This window comes from Macaca mulatta, chromosome 12, assembly GCF_049350105.2.
Source record: "Macaca mulatta isolate MMU2019108-1 chromosome 12, T2T-MMU8v2.0, whole genome shotgun sequence".
Taxonomy (NCBI): domain Eukaryota; kingdom Metazoa; phylum Chordata; class Mammalia; order Primates; family Cercopithecidae; genus Macaca; species Macaca mulatta.
This window is the reverse complement of record NC_133417.1, coordinates 136953198-136973872: the sequence shown is the minus strand read 5'-3', so window position 1 is coordinate 136973872 and position 20675 is coordinate 136953198. Positions and strand designations below refer to the sequence as shown.

At 55.3% G+C, this 20675-nt stretch overlaps 1 protein-coding gene and 1 pseudogene across 7 annotated transcripts; both read right to left on the bottom strand.

The window, feature by feature from the left end:
• Positions 1-1426: 1426 nt before the first annotated feature.
• Positions 1427-6367, bottom strand: PTMA (prothymosin alpha). Of its 7 annotated transcripts, none has more exons than XM_077957894.1 (6): positions 4509-4719; positions 4266-4432; positions 3516-3587; positions 2979-3075; positions 2452-2525; positions 1427-2166 (listed from the first exon to the last, which is right to left on the bottom strand). In XM_077957894.1, the coding sequence occupies exons 1-6, from the start codon at positions 4717-4719 to the stop codon at positions 2119-2121; spliced, it is 669 nt and encodes a 222-aa protein (XP_077814020.1). In that variant the 3' UTR covers positions 1427-2118. The 7 variants fall into 7 exon arrangements, with proteins under 7 accessions (XP_077814020.1, XP_077814021.1, XP_001113543.1 ...); XM_077957895.1 differs by having other exon boundaries at positions 2979-3072; XM_001113543.5 differs by lacking the exons at positions 4266-4432; positions 4509-4719 and adding an exon at positions 6145-6367.
• LOC114671672 (U4 spliceosomal RNA) lies at positions 3351-3432 on the bottom strand (annotated as a pseudogene).
• Positions 6368-20675: the final 14308 nt, after the last annotated feature.

Sequence of the window (20675 nt, the reverse complement as noted above, 5' to 3'; positions counted from 1 at the left end):
GACCGCAGCCTGAAGGAGCTGGGTTAGACCTGCTCTCAGCTCCAAGCGCTGCCTGCCCTGTGTGGCCTTCTTTCACAGCCTTCGCCTGCACTCCTGCCTTAGAGACATCCTCCTGGGCGACAAGCTTGGGAACATTGCAGTACTGAGTTGCCTTGAGTGGCAGAACAGAGAGGAGCCAGTGTTTTGGCTCCAGACCCTCCCTTTCTTCCCTGGATGAGCCATGATGCAGATACCCAAGCTGTGCAGAGGGTGTGGGGTAGACACAGGTCAGAGGGTCCTTCCTACCTAGGCCTCAACCTGCCCCTGATCCTGATGGCAGCTGCCTGGGGACATGCTGAACAAGCGGCCTGAGCAGCCCCATGAGGGTGACTAAGCTCCAGCCAGAGAAGGGCAAGGTCCCCCCAGAACTCTGGCGGTGTGAACCACAAAGGTGGGGGAGGGGCATAGAATGGAGCGGACATGGGGTCAAGGGGCAGGCAGGGGGAACTGGTCTCTCTTGCTCTCTTAAATGCACCCATTTCCCTCCTTCCCGGTGTCTCCCTTAACCCAGGCCAGGCCTCTGCAGACACTTGAGTCTGCTCCTGGGAGTTTTCCTACAAGCTCCTTGATGGCTTCCTCAGGTCCTACCTGGGCAACAGGCCCACTGGCAGTGCCTATACAGGCCCCTGCCCCTGCAGCTCTCATTGGAGGATCCCAGAAGGTTCTTGGTGAGCTCTTATCCTCACCTCCACCTCTGAGGGCATGAGCTGGTAGCACTTCCTCCAGTTGGTTATCCTGACCCACTGCTCACAGCTCGTGTGTGAAAATTCAAACAGCACAATAACTTCTCCAACCATGTTCAAGGGGCAGGGTGGGCCTGCCCAACTAAGCTAAGGGACCTGGAGACTAAAGGTTGGATGACGGCCAGGCTGCACCAGTGCCAAACCAAAACCCTAGGCATCCTGAGGCCGGCAGGTACCACACGCCGCCGGCAGGGGGAGCCACGTCATGGAGCTAACCCGGTGAGGCCTGCAGAGGCAGCTACCACTTGGAGGAGTCTCGGGAAGCTTGGCAAGTTCCCTTTTGGCCTGTACCATCACCACCCTGCGCTCCACAGAATGGCAGTCCCGTGTGGCCTGTTTCCAGTGTCTAGGACTGCATACCCCCACACCTCCAGGGCACCAGAGTCCCCATGTGGCACCCAGTGATGAAGTCCTCCTCCCCAGTTAAGGCTTCTTAGGACAATCACTGACTGCCCCAGTAGGCAGCCCCCCACCCAACTGCAGCTCAGTCCCTGCCCACCCACCAGACTGCTGCCCATCACAGGGCATATCCAACTGCCTCCCAAAAGGTCTTCAACCCACTGTCCCCGGGATCCTCCCCATCCTATCCTCATGCCCTGGAAGGTCTGAAGAAACTGAAACAGAAAAACTAGGCTTGAGACAGCTTTGTTAGAACAACTCAGCAAAATAAAATTCCTGTTTATTGTTGGACAACATTGTTTCACACATACATCAAACAGGCCAAAAAAAATAAACAGCAACTTCATAGACAAAAAAGGAAAAAAAAGAAACCTTTTATCTTTGGCCTTTTTAACCATCTCATACAAACCAACTACTTATAGTACAGCTAAGTACATACACAAAAAAGTTACTGGAATGCTCGGAATAAGATTGTTTTTCTGTTGTCGTTTTTGCTTTTTTTACAAGGTTTTTTTTCTCCTTTGAGATTATAATGAACATGGTCACACCACAAGTAAAGTCAGAAGTAGGACAGAGAACGCTCCGAAGGCTGGTTTGGTCATCCGAGATCATTAAAAATGGCTGACCCTAACAATATGTACAAAAATATAAAATGTAAATAAAAAATACAAACAAATTTCCTTTTTAAAGTACTTTTAAGAAAAAAAGCAGGGCCTTGGAAGTTTTGGTTCTTTTTTCCTCCCCTGTTGCAAATTCTCATGGTTTGGGTGGGGTGGTGGAGAGCGCGTGTCATCTGCGGGTGGCACTGCCCACGGTGGGCGGGCGGGCGGGCCTCTCTACTCGAAGGTGACCACGTTTAGATTCTGAGACGGGAAGTGGAGGGTGAATAGGTCACGGCGGCCTTTTTTTTTTAGTTTAACTTTTCCTTTTTTGCTGTCTAGTCATCCTCGTCAGTCTTCTGCTTCTTGGTATCAACATCGTCATCCTGGGCAGAGAAAGACTGTCAAAGGCCCCTCCAACCCCAGGGGCCCTACCCAGCCCACTGCCTCAGCTCCCACAGGCAGAGCAAGAACGAGGGACCCTCAGCTCCACAGCCCAAAGCCTTTGCTCTGGGAAGTTGAGCCCAGCCCTGTTCCTTCCTGTTCTTAAGATTCAGGACCACACAGTGGCCAATGTCAGAAACAGTCCCTCCGTGGCTTGAGCACCTCCGCTAGAGGTAGGTGGGGAGACCCAGATGCCAAACCCCCCTTCTTCTCAAGCCAGAACCCACCTCATCATCTTCAGCTGCCCGCTTGCCCGTAGCTGACTCAGCTTCCTCATCTTCATCTCCATCCTCTTCCTCACCTGGAGAATCAAAGGCCAGGTAAACCACACTTCCCTCCCACTGTGGCTCCTGGGGAAATCCGGAGGAACATGTGGCGGACTGCAAGGTCCCTGCCCTGCCTCTGCTGCCTGCAACTGGGCCCAATCAGGACACACATGCCCACTGCACAGGTGGGAATCTCCAGAGGACAGAGGCCCAAGCAGCTGCACCCCAAGAAGCTAGCCCAACAGATCAGTGGCTTTCAGAGCTGCACGAAACAAACTTTTAGGTGTGCGAGTGAGTGTGAGTGGGCATGGGCACAGTTCCTTGTCAGGGAGACCCTCCCTGACTCTACAGGTGGGTGCCCACGGTCATGTGGTCCACTGGCCCCAAGTACCATGGTCCCACTCCCAGGAGCCCCAACTCCTTCCCCTTCTGCCAGACAAGACCAAGAAGAAGTACCTGAAAACGGGAAGACAGACAAGGCTACTCACCATCACCTTCTTCTTCCTCCTCCTCTTCCTCCCCACCTTCTTCCTCTTCTTCATCTACCTCATTGTCAGCCTCTTGCTCCCCATTTTCCTCATTCTCCTCGACAGAAAACAGACCACGTTCTTTACCAGCTGGCCCAGGGATGGACAGAGCGTTGCTCCTGATGCCCAGTCTCCCACCAGAGGCTGCCAGCTACATCTACAGCCAAGCCCACCCCAGAGGCTCTTCTCCAGTCAACACCCTCCAGGCTCCATCATGAACCCTGCACATTAACTGCCCCAAGGCAAGGGCAAGGGCTTCCCCCACCCTGGGACAAGCCCAAACTCAGACTACCGGAGCTCCTCTTAACCTATTCTTGTTCAGGCGCTGCTCGAAAGGTTTTTATAAATATTTAACTAGCAATATTCGCGCCTCGGGTAAAGCTCACTGGCTACGATACTGCCACTGTGCAAAGCTATATATATATATATGTTTAAAGTAGAGGAGGAAAAACTGCGGGGCGGTAGCTGCCAGGGCTCAGGAGCAAGGCGGACACTCACAGCATTCCCGTTAGCAGGGGCGTCTCTTCCATTTTCTGCCTCTTCCACAACTTCCTTCTTCTCCTTTAAGTCCTTCAAAAGGGAAGAAGGAACCAGTAACCAGTAAGTCTTCCGAGCAACCCCAGGGTAAGCAAAGGCGCTTACTACTGGTCTGTTGCGTCCATCCCAAATTAAGAGTCGCACGCGACACGTGGAGAAGGGCCTAATGTCCCTGCGGTCCCTCTCCCACTGGTCCCTTTCCCACTGGTCCGGTGAAAGGAAGGCCGGCGGGGGCATCTGTGATCGGGTTTCCCATCCTTTAAGGCCCGCTACAGCGGCCCCTGTGGCGGTTCCCACTGCCCCCTGGCGCTTCCTAGGAAAGGAGCCATGTGGCGCCACAGCCCCAACCCGTCGGGCCGGGTGGACGAGCCCCGGACACTCACGCCCATCAGCCTGCTTCCAAGTGCAAGGAACCCGCCCCTCGAGCCGTCTAGGAAGGTGGCAGGATATGTCCCAGAAATAAATAAGGCAAGGAGGGAGGGGCCTGCGCTCGGGGAGGGCCCCACTGGCGCGCCAGCCTGGAAGACCCGCGAGAACGCACCGCCCCAGCCAGATCAGGTCTCTGAAAAAAACCAAAGCACACTGACCCCCAAATCCGACCGCTATTCCTAGAGGCCGCAAACCGCTGCTTGGCGGTGCCCCAGGCCGGGGCCTGCCTCCGGAGTAACCAAGTCCCGGCCTCCCCGCGAAGGCTAGGGGTCCCGACCGCACCTCGTGGGTGGGACTCCGCCCAGGATCCAAAAGGCAGCGCCGCCCCGGGCGCCCGGTAATTTTTTCCACACGACACAGCCGCCAATACCAACAGGCGTCCCGGCCTGCGGGACCCCTCGGCCCACCTGTCGGCCCACCCCGCTCCCCGGACCCCGGACCCCAGCTCCGCCCGCTCTCGCCCCCTGGCGGACAAAGTCCCGGGGAGCTGTGGGGGCAGGGAGGTCGCGGCGCGCAGGCGCGCATCCCCCGCCCGGCGGGCTTTGCGCGCGGGCCTCTGCACGCACCGCGCGCAGGGAGCACGTGGCTCGGGGCCGCCGAGTGCGTCCCTTGCCTTGGAGACTCCGGGCGGATAGGCAGAGCGCACAGTGCCAAGCGCGCGGGTGGCGCGTCGGTCGGTTGGCCTCTCGACTCGACGCCCCACTGCCGCCACCGCGGCAGGCCCGAATGTCTGCATATGCCGGGCCAAGTCCCGCGGGAGGTCGCCCCGAAGTCCGCCGGGCTGCTTAGGTCCGAGACCGTCGGGGATGCGCCTCTCGGGCTACTTCATCGCCCTCGCGGGAAGTCACCTTTCGGTGCTTCGCAGAAAATCGAACACCCAGGCCCCGCAATGGGGACGGTGTTCTCCCCCAACAAACTGGTTCCCGGACTGAGCCCAGAAGGGGCCACTGAGAGCCCCTACGGAGATACCGGGCCCGAGCTCCGCTGTGCCAAGAAGTCGGCACTGCGAGAGCCAGAGGTGACGCCAGGGGCACAAGAGTTAAGGAGACGCCAAGGTGACTCGCGCCAATCCCCGCAGGGGCACGAGGGGCGCGGACGAGGGCCGAAAGATGAAGAAAAAGCCAGTCAGTCTGAGCGCGCTGCGCTCCCGCCGAGGGCGGAGACGCTACCCAGGGCGGGCAGTGGGACCGAGGCGGCGCCGACAGCAGGAGCCGAGCCGCGCCAGCCGCTCAGGACCTCACAGCCGAGAGCGGTGAACCCGCCACGGGGCCCGGGCGCCCCCCCAGTTCGACCCTACCATCGGCCTGTCGCGGCCGCCGTGTTGGCCCGCGTCGCCCCGAGCTGCGGCGCACACGGTACTCCCGGGCAGCCGCGGGGGGCGCCCATCGTCGCCCTAGCGCCGTGCTTCACTTTCTCTTTCCTCCCTGCGGCGCGTGGGCTCTCGCCTCCTCAGCCAAGCCCGGCACCGCGGGTGCATGACTGAAGCTGGGCGGCCGCTCCCGGCGCACTCGCCTCGAAGGGCGCCCACCCCCGCCTCCCAGAGCGCCCAAAGCGGATAAGCCCGTCACACCTCCGCGGGGACTGCCGACGTCGCGGCCAGCCGGCCCGTCGCCCCATCCGCCTTATTGGGGCTTAGTCCAGATAAACCACCTCAGGTCCGCTGCAGGGCGCGAAACCGGCAGCCTGGCGCCGAACAAAGAGCAGCGCGGCCGGCGGGCGCTCGCCGCCACTTCCCGCGGCCGGCCCGCGCCCCAACACGCGCCCCCCAGCACTTCCGATTCCCAACGCGCTCGAGTTTCAAAGTTATTTCCGTGCGCCCGGCGGGCCGGCGACCCCCAGACAGGCCCTTCCCCTCCCGCCGCCACTCAGACGGCTCACAGACGAGTTTCGAGAGCCGTGAGCGGGCCTCGGCGCCTAGCCCTCGGCCCCTGAGGGCGCCCGGCCCACTCCCCGACGGGCATCACGTCTGCCCGCGGCGGTTCCCGCCCCCTCCCCCGCACCACACAAAGAGTGGGCTGCCTGAGGGCACCGCGCCGGGGGCGGGCCATTTCCCCGAGAGAGGGAGCAACAGCGGGCTTGAGGCAGTCCAGCTGCTGCGCGCCGAACACCGCCCGGGCGACGGCGCGCGGACCCCGAGGGGGCGGGCGGCGTCCAGCCTCACCTTGGTGGTGATTTCGGAGCTGGTGTCTACGGCTGCGTCTGACATGGTGGGGCACGCCGGTGATCCGATGCAGGGGATTTAAAAAGAAAGCGAGAATTCAGGGACTCTGGCGATAAAGCTGCCGGAGTCCGCGGCGGCGGAGGAAGCGCGCGGCGGAGGCGGCTGCGGCGAGCAAGGAGGCGGACGAGGAACAATGCAAAGATGGCTTTTCAGAGCAGCCAGTGGGGGACTCACGCGGCGCCAGAAGCTTTAATATAGATTAGTGGGCGGCGCTCGGCTTCCCATGCCCGGCCGCTATTGGCTGAGCGCAGGGAGCGGGCGCTCGCTCATTGGCTCGATTCCGAACAATGGACAAGCGTGCTTAAAGCGGCAGTACCCCGGCGCGTCCCGCGCTGCGCAGTCGCCGGTCGCACTGTCATTCAAGGCCTGATTTTGCCGGGTCTCAGCGGCGCCGAGTCCGCGGGGGAGGGGTGCGCGAGCGCGTTCCGGACGCGCGCTCCCGCAGCTGTTTTGCTGGGGCTGCTGACGCAGAAAGCCAAAGCGCGGCAAAGCTGCCCGCCCAGCTCCCTTCCCCCTCCCTCCCGCCCTCCCCGCGACTGCTCGGAAGGAGGGGGAGGGAAGAGGGGGCGGCGGCGGGCGCACGACGGCTGCCAGCGCGGGGGAGGGGACGGCGGGGTGCTGGGCCGCTCTCGCCCCGGGCGGTGCCCAGCGCAGTGCCCGCGGAGGTGCCCGCCCCCCGCGCCTGGGCGCCTTCGACCAAGGATTGTCCCAGTGCAAGTGGACGGCAGCCCCACGACGAGCAACGAGGTCCCGAGGCCGAGACCCGGGCACCTGGGCCGCCCCGTCTCTCTGCCATATCCTCGTGCCCGCCCAGGGCAGAGCACCCAGTCTTGTGGGCAGGCGACCCAGTTTGCCCACCATCAGGTCCGGCGTCCGTCGGCCAAGCCAGTCGAAAAGCAGGCACCGGATCAAGCGCACAGAGGGATTCATGTATCAAGGGGACTCGATGCCCGATGCCGCGATGCGCGATGTCCCTCGAGTGGGATAGTCCGCGGGTCCCTCACGGCATAGCGGTCCCCTCACTCTAGGGCTCTGGTTAGGGTCTGTCCCGAGCGGTCACTGCCGTCGCGACAGCTTCAGGGCAGCCTCCTCCAGGGGCCCGCCGGGTCATCGAGTCTACCCTTCTCCCACCCCACTGCTGGACTGCGATGGGCACATAAACATTACAGAGTTACTCGGGGAAAATAATCATCTCTTGAGCCAATTGGGCTAATCTTTGGGGACTGCCTGAAATTTGGGGGGCCATTAGAGAACCATGCGGAGCCCCGAGAAAGGGGAGCATCAAGACGCCACACTCAAGATGGCGCCGGGCTCGGCAAGGGTGGCGTGACGTTGCGATCTAACTCATGTGGGCGATCTGACAACAGCTGGCTACGCCAGCCTTATCGCCACCGCACTTGGCTGTCGAACTAAGAGATCGGTTGTGTGGGGAAAAAGACCAGAATAGGTGGAAAGATAGTCCAGAAATTTACCTGTGCCACACACAAGATGGCGAGAGGTAGGGTTCGTCCCTGTGCTGCCAAAAGGGGGCGCCCGACACGGAAGGCGGGACTCCGGAGAGACGAGCGCACATTGGCCGAGAGTGGCGGGCGAACACAAAGTTGACGCTTTGCGTCCTTCCATTGGCAGTTTCTTCCGTCTGTCTCTCCGGTGCAGCCGAGCTGGGAATGGGGAAAACCCGGACTGTGGGATCCTGGAGGGCGGACGATGCCAAGTCCAGCAGAGCTTGCCCTGCGGGTTAGAAGAGAGACAGTCTCCCTTCTCGGTTTCATTAGGTAATGGGCGACATGGTTCCATCTCCACAACGGGGCTTTGCTGAGCTTAGCACGCACTCTCCCGGCGGGGAGGAGGCGCGCAGTGCCGGGCGCCACCCCCTCTCCCGCACGGGTTAGGACAGCATCCGTGTTCCCAGGTGCCTGTCTGGCCGCTGGACTGTTGGCCTTTCCGGGGCGAGTTTTACTTTAGGAAGAAGCCCGGGCTCCAGGTACTTCAGCCTGAGGAAACGTGGGACAGATGCTGGGCAGGGCGGGGATACCGCGCCAACCCCAGCTGCCCAGCGGTCGCCCTCCTTTGCAGCGGCGAAGGAACGCCCCCCTGGGTCTCCGCCCTGCCCCCAGGCGCCCCAGTGGCTAGAGGTGGCATTCTCCTCTGGACGGGCGCGCCCCAATTCGGGGGACTCCCACAGTGCTGTTCTCGAGGACCACGCGTCTCAACTCTTTGTCCAGTCCCCTGCCTCCCACTGCCAGTCTGTCTTCACCGCCGCGCAGACCTGGGGCCGGCCGTCACAGAGAGGAAGGGCTCCTTGGCCTCAGCCACCGTGACCCCCTCCTTTGTGTCACATTCGCAGAGAGTTGGAGGGATTATGAGTCATCGTAAACAGGGAGTCAGAGCGCCTTGCACCAGCGGCGCATCCATTAAGTTCCAGTTACCCTCGAGGGGATTGTTTTTTCCACAAAACCCAGATGCAGTGAGAGCCTGGTTTGTACCACCTCTAAGAATCGAGGCTTCCCCCTAGTCTGGATGGTGGCCTTTGGGCAGTGACCTGTGTATCCACAGCTGAAAACCAGACTTGACAGTTACGGATTCAGGCCGCTGTGGGAGCGGGAAGGTCAAACACCCAGGAGGAACTGATGAATGTGAATTTCCCTCTAAGAACTGCTTTGCCTGGCCGGGCGTGATGGCTCACGTCCGTAATCCCAGCATTTTGGGAGGCCGAGGTGGATGGATCACGAGGTCAGGAGTTGGAGACCAGCCTGACCAACATGGTGAAATCCCGTCTCTACTAAAAATACAAAAAGCCGGGCCTGGTGGCGCGCACCTGTAATCCCAGCTACTTGGGAGGCTGAGACAGGAGAATCGCCTGAACCCGGGAGGCAGAGGTTTCAGGAGCCGAGATCGCGCCATTGCACTCCAGCCTGGGCAACAGAATGAGACTCTCTCTCTCAAAAAAAAAAAAAGAACTGCTTTGCCTGATGTTGTTCCCATGCAGGTGGCTTTGCTAGAAGTGGGTGAGGAAGGCTCATGCCTATCTGGTTCCAGAACCACCACTTAAATTTCCCACTCACTGAGTGCCCGCTGTGTACATGGCAGTGAGCCTTTGGCTCATGCTTCATTTTCATGTACAACGTGGGTAAGACAGTTATGGAGTTGAACCATGTGAAACTGATGTTTATGTAGGTGAAAACCAACTGAAAACACATTTACAGGTTCAACCTCTGATACAACCCTCCTTTTAACAAATCAAAAAAAGCAGACCTAGGGATTATAGCAAGGGACTTGGATCAATGATGAGGCCGAGGCTAAGTCCTAAAACAGAGGAATCTGCATTAGATGAGCCCTGGGGCGGAAGTTGCCCCCATGGACTTCCCTCTCATCCCAGAAGTGTGGTATCTGACAGCTCGTAGTGGTGAAGTTATTTAGGCTATGAACAACCGTGTTCCTTCAGCAACAGATAGCTCCCCACCTCTTTTACTGTTTCTTTTTTTTTTTTTTTTTTTTGAGACTGAGTCTCTCTGTTGCCCAGGCTGGAGTGCAGTGGCGCGATCTCAGCTCACTGCAGCCTCCACCTCCCGGGTTCAAGCGATTCTTCTGCCTCAGCCTTGCAAGCAGCGGGGACTACAGGCGTGCACCACCATGCCTGGCTAATTTTTGTGGGTTTTTTTTGTTTTTTTTTTTGTTTTTTTTTTTTGAGACGGAGTCTCACTCTGTCGCCCAGGCTGGAGTGCAGTGGCCGGATCTCAGCTCACTCCAAGCTCCGCCTCCCAGGTTTACGCCATTCTCCTGCCTCAGCCTCCCGAGTAGCTGGGACTACAGGCGCCCGCCACCTCGCCCGGCTAGTTTTTTGTATTTTTTAGTAGAGACAGGGTTTCACCATGTTAGCCAGGATGGTCTCGATGTCCTGACCTCGTGATCCGCCCGTCTCAGCCTCCCAAAGTGCTGGGATTACAGGCTTGAGCCACCGCGCCCGGCCTAATTTTTGTATTTTTAGTAGAGACAGGGTTTCGCCATATTGGCCAGGCTGGTCTTGAACCCTGACCTCATGATCCGCTCACCTCGGCCTCCCAAAATGCTGGGATGACAGGTGTGAGCCACCGTGCCAGGTGCCAGGCCTTTTTTTTTTTTTTTTTTAAGGCTAAGTTTCGCTCTGTTGCCCAGGCTGGGGTGCATTGGCATGATCTTGGCTCACGGCAACCTCTGCCTCATGGGTTCAAGTGATTCTCCTGCATCCCTCAGCCTCCTGAGAAGCCGGGATTACAGGTACCTGCTACCACACCCAGCTAATTTTGTGTTTTTAGTAGAGATGGGGTTTCACCATGTTGGACAGGCTGGTCTCAAACTCCTGACCTCAAGTGATCCACCCGCCTCAGCCTCCCAAAGTGCTGGGATTACAGGCGTGAGCCACCACGCCCGGCCCACTCTTGCTGTTTCTGAACGGACTGTTCTTCCTGTCCACTGTCAGTTCCACTCATTGATACATCTCATGCCTTGTTATTACATAGGAGGTCAGGCACTTCTGTGGCATTACCCTTCAAACCCCCCGACATGCTAGTATGCCCTGGTAAGCCTGCTTTCCTGCCAGGCTGAGATACAGTGGGCTTGGGCTAGAGCTGCTGTGAGCAAGGGGCCCCGTATGGCCTCTAGGCATGTTTCGTTTTGTTTTGAGACGGGGTCTCGCTATGTTGCCCAGGCTGGACTACAACTCCTGAGCTCAAGCTATCCTCCCACCTCAGCCTCCTGAGTAGCTGGGACAACAGATGCTTACTACTGTGCCTGGCTTGTTTTGGGGGAATTTTCACAGGGACGCCTCTGGGCGTCACACTGTCCACATGGCCCACAGGCCTCTCCCTGCCCAGCCTGAATAACACATTGATTTCACCTGCCTGGCCCTGTGGGCACTTCAGTTTGCAACTAAGCCTTCCCCTAAAGCCATTTACCACATATTTCTAATTGGTTATCTCACAAACCTGCTTGATCCCTAAAAGATCAGACAGAATGTATTTTTTTTTTTTTTTTTTTTTTTTTGAGACGGAGTCTCACGCTGTTGCCCAGGCTGGAGTGCAGTGGCGCGATCTCGGCTCACTGCAAGCTCCGCCTCCCGGGTTCCCGCCATTCTCCTGCCTCAGCCTCCTGAGTAGCTGGGACTACAGGCGCCCGCCACCGCGCCCGGCTAATTTTTTGTATTTTTAGTAGAGACGGGGTTTCACTGTGGTCTCGATCTCCTGACCTTGTGATCCGCCCGCCTCGGCCTCCCAAAGTGCTGGGATTACAGGCTTGAGCCACCGTGCCCGGCCGACAGAATGTATTTTTAAACTGCCTGGGTTCAAGTGCCAGCCCTGACATACACTAGCTTTGTGAATTGGGCGAGTTACTTTCTCTCCTCTAAGAAACAGAGAGGATGGCCGGGTATAGTGGCTCACACCTCTATTCCCAGCACTTTGGAAGGCCTAAGCAGGAGGATTGTGTGAGCTCAGGAATTGGAGACTAGTCTCAGCAACATGACGAAACATCATCTCTACAAAAAATTTTTTAAAAATTAGCCGGGCATGGTGGCATGTGCCTGTAATTCCAGCTACTCAGAAGGCTGAAGTGAGTGGATTGTTTTGAGTCCAGGAGGTTGAGGCTGCAGTGAGCCATGATGGTGCCACTGTACTCCAGCCTGGGCAACAGAGCAAGACTCTGTCTTAAAAAATAAAAAATAGGCTGGGCGCGGTGGCTCACACCTGTAATGCCAGCAGTTTGGGAGGCTGAGGTGGGCAGATCACGAGATCAGGAGTTCAAGACCAGCCTGGCCAACATGATAAAACCCCGTCTCTACTAAAAATACAAAAGATTAGCCGGGCGTGGTGGTGCACGCCTGTAATCCCAGCTATTCTGGAAGCTAAGGCAGGAGAATCGCTTGAACCCAGGAGGTGGAGGTTGCAAAGCCAAGATTGCGCCATTGCACACCAGCCTGGGCAACAGAGCAAGACTCCGTCTCGAGAACAAGAATAAAAAATAAAAATAAATAAAAATAAGCTGGGTGTGGTGGCTCACACCTGTAATCCCAGCACTTTGGGAGGCCGAAGTGGGCAATCACTTGAGGTCAGGAGTTCGAGATCACCCTGGCCAATGTGGTGAAACCCTGTCTGTACTAAAAGTACAAAAATTAGCTGGGTGTGGTCGTGGGCGCCTGTAATCCCACCTACTAGGGAAGCTGAGGCAGGAGAATCACTTGAACTCGGGAGGCGGAGGTTGGAGTGAGCCAAGATGGCACCATTGCACTCCAGCCTGGGTGACAAGAGTGAAACTCCTTCTCAAAAAATAAAAAATAAAAATAAATAAAAATTAAAAATAAAAAAGAGAGGCCGGGCACGGTGGCTCATGCCTGTAATCTCAGCACTTTGGAAGGCCGAGGCAGGGAGATCACGAGGTCAGGAGTTTGAGACCAGCCTGGCCAACATAGTGAAACCCCATCGCTACTAAAAACACAAAAATTACCTGGGCATGGTGGCGCATGCCTGTAGTGCCAGCTACTCAGGAGGCTGAGGCAGGAGAATCACTTGAACCCGGGAGGTGGAAGTTGCAGTGATATGATATCATGCCACTGCACTCCAGCCTGGACAACAGAGTAAGACTTCATATTTTTAAAAAACATAAAAATAAAAACAAATAAGAGAAGACAATAATAGTTCCTACTTTGCAGGATTATTGTGAGAATTGAATAAGTTAATATTCAGAAAGTGCTTAAAATAGCATCCGACACATCTAGGAAACCATTGCACCCCATTTTCCAGCTGCCATCTGTACCTAAGTGGGTTGGCTTTACAGAGCTTGTCGGACTCTGGACAAAGGAACAATGTTTTCAGCAAGTTCTTTCCGTCTTCAGTGGGAAGTGAGGGCACTGGCCTCTCTAGTTTCTGGAAGCCTGTGATTTGGTGCCCGACATGCTTGGCAGCCCCTCTGGCCTCAAAGGCATGACAGAGTCTGGGAGGCAGGCAGAGTGGAGCAGGTCTCAAAAACTCCCGCCTTCCCGCCCTTCAGAAACCCAGGAGTTTCAGGCTGTGGTTTCCTTATCCAGGTATAAGGGCCTGGGGAGCTGCCAGGAGCCTTTCAACCCTCCCGCCTTGTGAACCTGGCTGGGATTGCATAAGAGCCCCCAACGCCTGCTCCCTCAGCACGCCCAGGCCTGCCCATTCCCCTGGGGAGCTGTGCCAGAGACCTGGCTCCTGGTACCCACACAGGTCTGGCCGCCCTGGGAGGTTCCTACCTGGTAGGGAGAGGGTGGGAAATGTCTCTTAATGTTCCAGGCCTGCCCCCAAACTGATGCCAAGGCCTGTGGAGCCTAGGCATGAGCCTAGGTAAGGAGGCTGGGAGAGGTGAGTGTACACTGTGCACGACGCCACTGCCCCTGGACAGTAAAAGGCCATCGTGCCAGTCCTTGACTCCCTGTACACGTGCTTCCTCAGATCCCTCCAGGAATCCTCTGCCTGCCTGTGTCACTTCCTGGCTGTCTTCCCTGGATCCCTCCGTGTGTGTGCACCAATTTGCATAGCTCGAGTTCCGTGGGTGTTTTGCTTAAGTTCCGGTTCCACTTCATGAGTAGGTGGGCCCAGCAGCATGACAGCAGGGAAAGGTGCTAGTTGGGGGAGCACGTGAGCAGGCACACACCTGGGCACCCTGCCGTGAATGCCACAAGAGCGCTGCACCCAAGGAAAGGTTGGACACCACTATGTGACTTCCTGCCACGTGGCCCACGTGGGAGCCCAGAAGACCAGGAGGCCCAAGTAGGCCCTGAGGAGGATCTGTGTGCCCATGCCAAGCCAGGAGACCGAGCTCTGATAATCGTGAGGGTGAGGAGGGCAGGCTCTGTGACATTCTGACACTTTTTTTTTTTTTTTGAGACGGAGTCTCACTCTGTTGCCCAGGCTGGAGTGCAGTGGCCGGATCTCAGCTCACTGCAAGCTCCGCCTCCCAGGTTTACGCCATTCTCCTGCCTCAGCCTCCCGAGTAGCTGGGACTACAGGCGCCCGCCACCTCGCCCGGCTAGTTTTTTGTATTTTTTAGTAGAGACGGGGTTTCACCGTGTTAGCCAGGATGGTCTCGATCTCCTGACCTCGTGATCTGCCCATCTCGGCCTCCCAAAGTGCTGGGATTACAGGCTTGAGCCACCGCGCCCGGCCACATTCTGACACTTAACTCTTTCCCCTTGTCTGTTAATTTTTTTTTTTTTTTTTTTTTTTTTTTTTGAGATGGAGTTGCACTCTTGTTGCCCAGGCTAGAGTGCAATGGGGCAATCCTGACTTACCGCAACCTCCATCTCCTGGGTTCAAGCAATTCTCCTGCCTCAGCCTCCTGAGTATCTGGGATTACAGGCATGCGCCATCATGCCTGGATAATTTTGTATTTTTAGTAAGATGGGGTTTCTACATGTTGGTCAGGCTGGTCTTGAACTCCCGACCTCATGTGATCTGCCTGTCTTGGCCTCCCTGGGATTACAGGTGTGAGCCACCGTGCCCAGCTCGTTTTTTGTTTTTTTGTTTTTTTTTGAGACAGGGTCCCACTATGTCACCCAGGCTGGAGTGCAGCAGCACGATCTCGGCTCACTACATCTTCTCTGTTCATCTTAAATGGGTCTTTTCTACCTTCCCTTCTCCCCTGGCAGAGAATCTCCCCACCTTGTTCGGGGAGAAAGGTGAAAGGAGCAGAGGGCAGAGGCGAGGGGAGGACACACCACCAACTCGGACTGGCTCACCCTCCTCCTGCCGCAGGGGGCTACAGACGGGTGACCCACAGTCCCTGTTTGACTGAGGGATTCCCAGGATGCAAGACTCTCAGTGCCACAACCAGAAAAACTCCTGGGCAAACTGGGACATGTTGCTCATGCTAGTTCACTAGTTCACTCCTTATCACATACTGGGAACATTTCTTTTCTTTTTTTCTTTTTTTCTTTTTTTTTTTTTTTCTTTTTTTTTTTGAGACAGGGTCTTGCTCTGCCACCCAGGCTGGAGTGCAGTGGCGCAATCTCTGCTCACTGCAGCCTCAACCTCCTGGGCTCACGTGATCTTCCCACATCAGCCTCCAAGTAGCTGGAACTACATGCACACACCACCACACCCAACTAATTTTTAAATTTTTCGTAGAAATGGGGTTTCCCTATGTTATGCAGTCTGGTCTCGCACTCCTGGCCTTAAGTGATCTTCCTGCCTCAGCCTCCTAAAGTGCTGGATTACAGGAGTGAGCCACTGCACCCGGCCAAAGAACGACATTTCTGAAGAAATCTGTAACCACCACCAAGACCATGAGTCCCTGTGGCCTTCCATCCAAAACCAGCCTCCCACTGAGATCCGTCTCTCTTTGCCGCAAGAATGCAGGGTGACAGGGCTACGAAGACACTGGGAGCATTTGGATTGCACATTGCAGAGCCAGGGGATTGAAGGGCTTAGGTAGATCACAGACCAAGCTGGTGCCCAGGATCAGGACCTCCCGGGAGGGCTCTCAGCTGCCCCTGAGGAAAGGGTCGCTAATCAGGTCCAGAGCATGGAGATCTGTTCCTTTCTAGCTCCCGGCAGAGCAAGCGTCTCTAGAAGGGGAAGAGATTTCTCAGGGTCCTGTGAGAAACATTCTCTCCTCCAAAACGTTTTTTGAGAATCTCACAGGAGGAATCTCACTTGAACAATTCTATAGGAAAACCTCAAAATAGGATGCAGCATCACCCAGAACTGAAGCCTCATCAGGGAGGGGAAGGCAAGGGGGGCGCCCTTCCAAGAAAGCTCAAGCCCCACACACGTGAAGTCCGAGGGGAAAGCTGCCAGTCAGCACCTGGACTGAGAGCTTCCTGAGCTGTCCTCAGCCTCAACGAGTTCTCCTGGGCCTGGCAAGTATGGCCCAACCTTCAATTGTGGTCATTTATGGCCCCTGCCAGCATCTTTCTCCTGGTTATGCCATCCTCTTGCTGTTAGATGCTGTAAGAGTGTTATCTCACCGGGCACGGTGGCTCACGCCTGTAATCCCAGCACTTTGGGAGCCTGAGGAGGGTGGATCACCTGAGGTAAGGAGTTCAAGGCCAGCCTGGCCAACATGGTGAAACCCCCTCTACTAAAAATACAAAAATTAGCCGGGCACTGTGGCAGGCACCTGTAATCCCAACTACTTGGGAGGCTGAGGCAGGAGAATCGCCTGAACCCAGGAGGTGGAGGCTGCAGTGAGCCGAGATCGCACCATTGCACTGCAGCCTGGGGCGACACGGTGAGACTCTGTCTCAAAAAAAAAAAAAAAAAAAAAAAAAGCACTGAGGAGACACTTCTCATCTACTTCACTGCTGGCATGATCTCAGCCTTCCCACTTGCTAAACGGAGAGAAGAATATGGCCCAGCTCCCAGAGAGAGAGCAGTGTGGCTGTTTGTCCCCACTCTGACCTGACAGTTCACAGGGCCGTGGTATGAGGCACAAAGTCCCTGGTTAAGACATATTTTTGAGACCCTGAAGTATGAATCACCTTGGTATGAATCAGTTTCCTCTTGGGCCTTATGTGATACATTGGAAGTTTCCTTAATTAAGATTTTCAGCGGCTTGGCCAGGCACAGCGGCTCATGCCTGTAATCCCAGCACTTTGGGAGGCCAAGACAGGTAGATCACCTGAGGTCAGGAGTTCGAGACCAGCCTGGCCAACATGGTGAAACCCCCGTCTCTACTAAAAATACAAAAATGAGCCAGGCGTGGTGGCAGGCACCTGTAATCCCAGCTACTCAGGAGGTTGAGGCAGGAGAATTGCTTGAACCCAGAAGGCGGAGTTTGCAGTGAGCTGAGATCATACCATTGCACTCCAGCCTGGGGGACAAGAGCAAGACTTCATCTCAATAAATAAATAAATAAATAAATAAATAAAAATTTAAAAAATTTTTCAAGGGCTGGGCACAGTGGCTCACACCTGTAATACCTGCAATTTGGGAGGCTGACGCAGGAGGATCACTTAAGCCCAGGAGTTTGAGACCAGCCTAGGTAACATAAGGAGACCCCATCTCTATGAAAAAAAAAATTTTTTTATTTTGAGACAGAGTCTCGCAGTGTTGCCCAGGCTGGAGTACAGTGGTGAGATCTCAACTCACTGCAACCTCCAACTCACGGGTTCAAGCATTTCTCCTGCCTCAGCCTTCCAAGTAGCTGGGACCACAGGCACTTGCCACCATGCCTGGCTAATTTTTGTATTTTTAGTAGAGACGGGGTTTCACTATGTTGGCCAGGCTGGTCTTGAACTCCTGACCTCAGGTGATCAACCCACCTTGGCTTCCCAAAGTGCTGGGATTACAGGAGTGAGCCACCGCGTCTGGCTGAAAAAAATTTTTAAATAGCCATATATGGTGGCACATGCCTGTACCCCCACGTACCCAGGAGGCTGAGATGGGAGGATTGCTTGAGCCCAGGAGGTCAAGGTTACAATGAGCTGTGATTGAGCCACTGCACACTGCAGCCTGGGTAAGAACAAGACTGCCTTAAAAAAAAAAAAAGAAAACTTTTAGGATGGTAAGGATGGTATGATGTGTTCTGTAATGCTCTTCAGAAGTGTCTAGTTCTCGGCTGGGCGCCGTGGCTGACGCCTGTAATTGCAACAATTTGGGAGACTGAGGTGGGTGGATCATCTGAGGTCAAGAGTTCAAGATCAGCCTGGTCAACGTGGTGAAACCCCATCTCTACTAAAAATACAAAAAAATTAGCAGGGCGTGGTGGCTGGCACCTGAATCCCAGCTACTTGGGAGACTGAGGCAGGAGAATTGCTTGAACCCGGGAGGTGGAGGCTGCAGTGAGCCAAGATCGCACCATTGCACTCCGGCCTGGGCAACAAGAGCGAAACTCCACCTCAAAAAAATAAAGAAAAAGAAAAAAAAAAGTGTCTGCTTCTCTTAAGGCTGAATTTGGACACAAGGGCATTCATGAGGGAAAGTAAAATGTGTTCTGAATACCTGCAGAAACAGATGAAAGAAAAATTAGAAATTTGTCATTCTATATGAAATGAAACAGCTCTCAAAGCAGGGAGAGATGGGTGTCAAGAAACATTCTGGCTGGGTGCAGTGGTCACACCTGTAATCCCAGCACTTTGGGAGGTAGAGGCAGGCAGATCATGAGGTCAGGAGTTCGAGTGAAACCCTGTCTCTACTAAAGATCAAAAAATTAGCCAGGCGTGGTGGTGTGCATCTGTAATCCCAGCTACTCGTGAGACCGAGGCAGAGAATTGCTTGAACCTGAGAGGCGGAGGTGCCAGTGAGCCGAGATCATGCCATTGCACACTGGGCTAGGTGTGCAAAAAAAAAGAAAAGAAAAGAAAAAGAAAAAAAGATCCTTAGCTGAGAACCCTGGCTTTCAAAGCCTTCAACTTCATGGAGAACTGTTGCCTGGCAGTAGCAGAGTTTCGCCATGCTTTGTCACCATTGCAGCCGCTCCCCTCTCAGGTCCCTCTGCCCCCGCCATAGTGGGACAGGGAGCTCACTGCCTGCAGGATTCATGCCTAGGCTTGATTGACACTGGTCCTAAACAGGTCCCTTTACTTCCCCCACCTCATTCCCCTCATGCAGGGCTGACTTGAGCACAGATTTCTAAGCATAGAAGGCCGTGTCAGCACCTGCCTCCCTGAGGGCCCTGTGAGCTGGGTGTGGGCAGGGGCAGGCATGGTTGTGTCCTCCACTCAGCTTGAGTGAGGAAGCATTGCCCAAAGCCCTACAGTTATTCAGCAGCAGAGCTGGGATCTGAACCCCACCTGGCTCCAGAGCCCCATGCTACCTGCAGTTGCAGCCTCAGCTTCAAGGGGAAAAGTCACGAGCAGTACTGCCACCATCCACATGCCAGTCCCCTTGACCACCCCGTCCCCTCACGCACCACAGAGGGGATCTTGAGGTGTCCTCTGTTGATTGGTAAGCGGTTTTACTTTATTTCATTTTATGTATTTGAGATGGGGTCTCACTTTGTTGCCCAGGATGGTCTTGAACTCCTGGGCTCAAGCAGTCTTCTCACCTGGGCCTCCCAAAGTGTTGGGATTACAGGTGTAAGCCACCGTGCCTGGCTAGGAGTTTTATTTTCACAAACGGAGGCCCTCATTCTCCAGCCAATGCCTCAAAGGTGGTGTGAGGGTACGGAGGGTGTCCCAGATGAGTGATTTCTAGTTGTGAGGCAAGATTTTTCCAGTAGGACCTGGTGACCCGGGGGCAGGACATTTTGCAACTGTCTGTTGCCAGAGGCTCACTAGAAGGCCACTAAAAATGTGCTCCCGGGGTGTTCTCTTGAGATTTTTCATGGCATCAGTAGATAATTGGTAACATCTGCCTTGAACATGTTTCCAGGCTAACCTATCCCATGGCCTTGCTCCAGAGCTGGGCCTGGAAGTGCCTCATTGCACAATGTTCCTTTTAAGAGGACCCGCAGGACAAATTTATTTCGGGCCTCAGCACCAGCAGGACAGTATGGCTCGGTGTTTAGGAGCACAGGCTCCAAGTGGCCCCTTCTGTGAGTGAAGCAAGAGCCCCCCAGAACTGGGCTCCTCACCTGCTTGTGTCATGAAGCTGAGTCCTTGGACAAGGGTGTGACACCTGTGAGCCGCTTCTCGTATGTAAAACACACGAATAATAACAACCTCCTGGCCGGCTGGTGGCGCATGCCTATAACCCCAGCACTTTGGGAGGCCAAGACAGGAGGATCACTTGAGCTTAGGAGTGCAAGACCAGGTTAGGCAACACGGTGGGACCCCGCCTGCCCCCCGCCGTCTCTACAAAAAAATTAAAAATTAGCCAGGCATGGTGGTGCATGCCTGTAATCCCAGATACTCAGGAGACCGAGATGGGAGAATCGCTTAAGCCCAATAGATCAAAGTAGCAGTGAGTCAGCCAAGATTGCACCACTGCACTCCAGCCTGGGTAACAAAGCAAGACTCTGTCTCAAAAAAAAAAAAAAAAAAAAAAAGTTGCCAAGCTCGGTGGCTCACACCAGTAATCCTAGCACTTCAGGAGGCCAAGGAGGGAGTATCACCTGAGGTCAGAAGTTCGAGACCAACCCGGCCAACATAGTCAAACCCCATCTCTACTAAAAATACAAAAATTAGCTGGGCATGGTGGTGGGCGCCTGCAATCCCAGCTATTTGGGAGGCTAAGACTTGGGAGGCTAAGTCAGGAGAATCGCTTGAACCCAGGAGGTAGAGGTTGCAGTGAGCCAAGGTCGTGCCATTGCACTCCAGCCTGGGCAACAAGAGCGAAACTCCATCTGAAAAAATATATATATATATTGATAATCACCAACCACTTCTTATTACCAGGAAAAGCAAGGCTTTTGAATAACTTGTCTCCTTTTTTTCTTTATAGAGCTTCCAGGTCTTGTAACGGGTCCCCTTTCCTTCTGTCTTGGCTTGGAAGCTTGGTGCCAGCTGTGAGTTGCAGCTCTTGGTTCCGTGGCCTCCTGGAGGCCCACAGGACTGACCCTGTCTCTGACTTCTTCTTTCCTACCCTATTTTCCTT